Raw genomic sequence first — 6,185 nt, forward strand, 5'->3', positions numbered from 1 at the left:
TCATTTGTTTTTTAAACACAAAATTTTTTGTTCCTAAAAGTATTTCGGTCTCTCCTCCTCAATATTAAGTAGTCAAAATCGTGTTCTGCTACCACATAATTATTTAAAAAAAGGACAAAATCATTTTAATTTAAGTCTCCATGAATTTCCGGCTTTAATTTAAAAAAATTTTTTTTATCTGAAGAATCGAAAAATGGCACCCTTAAAGAAAAACCAGAATGATTCTTCTACCTCGAAAAACCATCACAAGAAGACAAGTAAGACAAAAAAAATGTTGGAATTAAACTTGAATGTTACGATATTAATTTTCTTTAACGTAATGGAATTAATATTAAATTAATTTTGTCACTGAATTTAATTGAAATTGAACAGCTTTCTACAATTATGTTTCAGCTTTAACATTTTTAAATACAAGAAAAAATCGATTTAATAAAGAAATTTTGTTGGTAAATTCCACAGAACGCAGGCGTTCTTCAAACAAACTGAACTTCATCTATAAACACTTAGCAAATTTGTACGATGAAGAGGCCAAAAAACCTGCGAAAAATTCGAATGCAAATTCTTCCCAAAAGAAAGGACAAAAGCCAAAGCTAGACGATAAATCGAAAAATGCGGATTCCGAGAATTCTTACAGAGTGTCCGATTCAGGTAACTCTTCAGATGATGAAGAATTTGATGATGGTATGTCCGATAGCAGTATTAATTCTTTAAAGAACGATTCAAAAGGTGAATGTATTATTTAATTGAATTTTCGTGTACTAAAGGGAGAACAATTTTTATTTAAAATTGAAAATTGAAAAGGGGATTCGTATTTTATAAATTATATATTGCATTTTAAAAATAGTAAGAAAGTCAAATAACAAGGTTTAAATAACATTTCATATCACAAAATTGTTGACTTTGCAGTATATTTTAACAGGTTATGCATTCACAATTACGGGATGAAAGTAATTAGAAAGGTTTCATACAATTTTAAGGACTTATTTTTAAATTGAAACTGCTTGCAAAATATTAAGAGGAATAGAAAATTGAAGGATTTAAAAAAATCCTGTAAGGTCTCAAGGGACTATATGGCCTTTACATAAAAAAATAAAAATAAAAAAAATATTTAAGAAACACCACTTGATAATTTGAATAAATTTAAATAATTTTTCAATAATTTCAATAAAATGAATTATCTTTTGAAACATTCAGATGACATTCGAGTGCAGTCTATCGTAAGAAAAGCTTTGGACATCGGGGTAGAAAATGGTTATCTTGTACCAACGGATACATCATGCCGTGTTCTGCGAGTAGCATCCAACTTAGTGGAGCTTGAGAACCGGAAACGAAAACACGAAATATCAAAATCGAATGACAAAAATGGAGAAAATGACGAGGTCTTAGATAAAAGACGAAGACGCAAGCGTTCAAAGGGGCGCAAACGAAGGAGGAGGTCTCACAGTCGTGGAAAGAGGCGAATGGCTAAGTAAATTAAAGAAATTTTTATTAACTAAATAATTTCACACATGCACACACACACACAAACACAAATATATATATTTATTTATTTAAATCGTAGTTTATATAAAATTTTAATTAACATAAAGTTTTCGACATTCTTTTTGAAAAAAGGAAGAGAAATATTAGTGTCAAAAACTGCCGATTTAAAATTATCATCTGCTTAAGAATAGAGCATTAAAGAAATATTTTTTTTACAAAAACATCAATTATGCAAGAATCAAGTGAAATAAAATGAAGTTAATATAAATTGTAATAAAAATATATAACGTATACCATTTTTTAGTAATAGAAATATCAAAAGAGGCGTATGAATTGTCCCTAATTTCTGTTGCCCCCAATTCTTATTTTACTGAAATTCATGTGACCGAATAACAACCTACCATCATTTTTATTTTTTTCGAATTAACGTTTCACCTAATTTTTAAAAATTTTCATTTTTTCTAATTTTAGTTATTCAGATTTACTATTTGATATAATTATAATTTTTCCGAATTACCATTGGGCCTAACTTATATATTTCCAAAATACATTTGCCCTCATTCTTATTTTTCCGAATAAGCATTTACCCTAATTTTTATTTGTTCACATCGTCATTTATTATTTTTATTTTTGCGAATGATCACATTACGTAAACTTTATTTACGCAAAATGCCACCTGTCAATACCCCTACTTTTCGAATCTCTACTTGACCGAAAAGTTAAGAATTCCAAATGGTTGAATTTGAATCTTGCCATATTATTTTATATCGTATATTTATGAATTATCGGTTAAATGTCGATTCAGAAAGTTAATTGTTTTTTGTCTATTGATCTAAAATCAATATATTTTTAATATCGATTTTTTCTGAATTGTGGAAAAAATTTCTCTCAAGCTCTACTGGAATTCGAACCCGAGTCTTTCAGGTTGCCAGTCTGATGCTCTTATTTTTTATGTTATCTTTTTGACCAGATTAATTAACTTTATAAGTATAAGGATTTACGTGGTAATTCAACTTGTAGTGGTTTTGAAGAAACTAATCTCATCACTCTGTGGCATTGCGGATAAGAGCATCAGACCGGCAATCTAAAAAATCTGGGTCCGAATTCCATCAGAGCTTTGGGAGAAATTTTTCCACAATTTATAAATGAAAATTAATTTGAAAAATATTGATTGTAGACCAGTAGACTAAAAACAATTAACATAAACATATTCAATACAATTTATCTTTTCAGAACGATAACGTCAAAAAATATAATAATTTAATAAGTTTGAAAAATACTTCCATATTCCCCCCTTTTCCTTTTTTCTGAAGAATATATTTTTTTCAGTCGTTTTCAAAAAGTTTCCCCTTTTTCGAGATTTTTCGTTTAAATTTTTGTTGTAGTTAAAAATTAAACTATTTGGTTTATAATTTAATTATTTTATTGCAAATATAATTGTTATTATTTCTAGTTCAAAATTGATCTTTTTTAGTTAATAAAAACTAACTACTTGGATAAAATTTTATCTCTTTTAGCTGTAAAATTGTGTAATCTGTTGAAAACTTGTAAGTTACGGTAGAAATTTTATCTTTTTTGTTGAAAATTAATCGTTTTCGTTAAAAATTTGTCTTCTTTGGTTGAATTCAACTTTTTTTCTCCAAATTAATATAGTTTTGGATTGAAATATCAAATATAATAAGTTTTGTTGAGTATTATTCTTTTCAGTTTAAAAATTCAACTGATTTGTAGAAAATGCGTTTATTTCACTTGAAAATTTAACAATTTAGTAGAAAATTAAATAATATAGTTCAAAATTAACTTTTCTGTCAAAAATTATTACTTTTAAGATACAATTTAAATTGTTTGGTAGCATATTTCCTCTATGTGTTTAAAAATTCAACTGTGTATTTGAAAAATTAATAACTTGGTAGAAAATTAACTATTTTGTTGAAAATTCATAGTGCGGCGTGGAAAACTTAAATGTTTTGTGGAATATCTATTTATTTGGTTGAAAGTTCGTCTTTTTGGGTAGAAAACTAATTTTCTTTTTTTTTTAACTCATCTTTTTTGATGTGGATTCAACTAGTATGTTGAAAAATTTTCTTTTCGGTTCATTTGAACTGGTAAAAAATTCTTCTTTCTTTTTTAGAAATCGATCTTGTTAAACTGAAAATGTGACTTTTATCATTTTTGCCTGAAAACTTATCTTTTCTTATTTGAAAATTAAAATAATTATTTAGAAACTCACCTATTTTGGCAGAGAATTGAACTGTTTGGTTAAAAATTAAATTATTTATTTGAAAAATTAACTACATAATAGAAAATAACCTGTTTTGTTGAAAATTAATGATATCGGGTGGAAAATTCGTCTATTTGGGGAAAAAATTAATCATCTGGCTAAAGATTCAAATATTTTATTCAAATTCGACTTTTCAAATTTTATTTGTAAGGTATAAAATTCATTTTTTGTTGTTGTTGTTAATAATAATTAATTTTTTTAACTGAAAATGCAACTACTCCAGTATTGGTTGAAAACTTATATTTTTAAGTTAAAAATTAATCTCTTTCGATTAACAATTACATTCTTCTTCGAAATTCACCTTTATAGGTATAAAATTAAATAATTTTTCGATTCATACTTTTTTGCTTAAGAATTTGACTATTTTGTTGAAAAATTCGCCTTTTTGTAAGAATGGTGTCTGAAAGATCACCGTTCTTACTTTTTTTAGGAGTTATTGGGGGATGACGGCAGGAATGGCATGTCACGGGCGAGTGATCGGTCGGAGACCTCGCTCTCTCCTGGAGTTATAGGGGGTGGGGGGGGGGGGGGGGGGGGGAGCAAAATTATGAGTGACCACTCATAGGAGAACATTTGTTCAAAGTGTTGGTAGGGGGAGAGGCGACATTAATAATCTTTGAGCTGTTGCAAGAGAATGAATGGTCACAGCCCTCACCCTTTCCAGGGGTTAATGGTGGTCCAAGGATGGCCTTTAAGGCCTCTGGAGTGTGGCCGGTCACAGCCCTTATTCTTTCCAGGAGGCGGGGGTAATAGCGTGTGATCAGTCACAACTCGTACGATTTTTAGATGTTATTGCGGGGGTGGGGCAGGCGGGATTGTCATTTGACTTGTCAAATTCCTTCCCTATTTCAAGGGTTAGTGAGGGTAGCAATGACTTGTGATTGGTAACAGGAGAGTGATCAGTGGCAGCCCTCACACTTCAAGCATTAGAGGATAGGTGTAATTGCGTTTGACCGGTGACAGTAGAGTGATCGGTCGAAGCCTGAATTTTTTGCAGGTGTTGGTGTGTGTATTTAACGGGGGCAGCAATGTTGTATGACCAGTTGCAAGAGAGTGATAGGCCACAGCCCTCACATTTTACAATACAATGGTTATTGCACAAATTTAAAAAAACACATTTTCTCCACTGTAAAAAAGCGGCCGGAACCTTAAAGGCCAATTTACAATCAAATGTAAAATCACAACGTCTTAAATGGTAACAGCAGATTGTGTTCAATAAAATCGCATTCTCGAACGATGGGGGACAACGTAATTTCAGAAACAGTCCGTAACTTTACAAAGGGTAACCATGCATTATTACGTCCGATCGTAAATCCGCATTGTTCGAGAATATAATTTTACTCACCGCACTCTGATTTCACCATTTGAGTCGTAGTGATTTTACAGTTGACTGTAATTCTACTCTTAATGTTACGGAAGCTTTTTTACAGTGTGTTTCTGAAACACTATCTAAATTTCTCAATTTTTTGGCAGCGCTCTTTATACAAAACTAATTATATTGGATGTATAAATATTAATGAATGTAGTATACAAGTAGACAGTGCACGGGTAGGAATTTTTATAGTCGTACCAATAGAGAAATTTTTTCCTAATACTGGTACCGGCAGAGGATCCACTATACCTTAAGCAAAAAGTTATATTAATATAAAAAGTTATAATATACTATAAGTGTATGTAATTTACATGAAAACTCCCCTAATAAAAACAAAAAAATCTCTTTAATAATGAATAAATTTTTCCAGAAACGAGGAATTAGAAGATATGGCAGAAGCCAAAGAAGATGAAGATGAAAACAGTCAGGAAGACCAGGACGACGAGGAAGAAATGGAAAAGAAAACGAACAAACAAGAGGAAGATAAAGGAAATGTTAGAAAGACAAGATCGAATGCACCCGATAGAGAGGTTAAGGATGCAAAGAAAAAAGAAAATTCAGATGATGAGAGTGCGGATGTAGAACACGATAAAAAGGGATGAAATTTTCCAAAAAGCTCAAGTATTCCAGAACAAAGCTTTTATCTAGACCAAAATCTCTAAAGACCTTCTTTTTTATTATCATATTAACAGTTAAATTTTGTAATTATAACTTAAAAATCTTTATTATGATTGTACCTAAAAGTTATACATAGTGGTCGTGGTTTGTTTTAATGCCTATGAAACTGTATAGTCATCCGTCAAGTGTGAAAATAAAATACTCTTCAAAATTCTAAGACTTTTGCATTAATTTAACCCAATAAGTAAATTTTCTTATACCAAGTGTTTTTTTTAATTCAATCGTAAAAGGATTCATGATCGTAATATTTTTGTCCGAGGGGTTACCTACGATATTTGGTGTACTCTGAATTGCAAGATTACAAGATTACATGGAATTGAAGAAGATTGCAAAATATTTCATGAGATTGAAAAAGGTTTTATTGGTTATAGG

At 30.2% G+C, this 6,185-nt stretch overlaps 1 protein-coding gene across 3 annotated transcripts; it reads left to right on the top strand.

The window, feature by feature from the left end:
- LOC117173411 (uncharacterized protein DDB_G0283697-like) lies at window positions 1-5,970 on the top strand. 3 transcript variants are annotated; one of them, XM_033361960.1, is made up of 4 exons: window positions 1-257; window positions 460-726; window positions 1,195-1,468; window positions 5,506-5,970. In XM_033361960.1, the coding sequence occupies exons 1-4, from the start codon at window positions 194-196 to the stop codon at window positions 5,735-5,737; spliced, it is 837 nt and encodes a 278-aa protein (XP_033217851.1). In that variant the 5' UTR covers window positions 1-193; the 3' UTR covers window positions 5,738-5,970. The 3 variants fall into 3 exon arrangements, with proteins under 3 accessions (XP_033217851.1, XP_033217852.1, XP_033217853.1); XM_033361961.1 differs by having other exon boundaries at window positions 2-257; window positions 460-681; XM_033361962.1 differs by having other exon boundaries at window positions 4-257; window positions 460-648.
- Window positions 5,971-6,185: the final 215 nt, after the last annotated feature.

The sequence above is a fragment of the Belonocnema kinseyi genome, chromosome 5 (genome assembly GCF_010883055.1).
Source record: "Belonocnema kinseyi isolate 2016_QV_RU_SX_M_011 chromosome 5, B_treatae_v1, whole genome shotgun sequence".
Classification (NCBI taxonomy): domain Eukaryota; kingdom Metazoa; phylum Arthropoda; class Insecta; order Hymenoptera; family Cynipidae; genus Belonocnema; species Belonocnema kinseyi.

What these genes read in the sequence shown, in the direction of transcription:
- LOC117173411 (XM_033361960.1), top strand. Translation starts at nt 194, where the DNA reads ATGGCACCCTTAAAGAAAAACCAGAATGATTCTTCTACCTCGAAAAAC. An exon ending in AAACCATCACAAGAAGACAA is followed by an intron (nt 258 to 459) that starts GTAAGACAAAAA and finishes TAAATTCCACAG; the next exon opens with AACGCAGGCGTTCTTCAAAC. An exon ending in GGAAAGAGGCGAATGGCTAA is followed by an intron (nt 1,469 to 5,505) that starts GTAAATTAAAGA and finishes AAATTTTTCCAG; the next exon opens with AAACGAGGAATTAGAAGATA.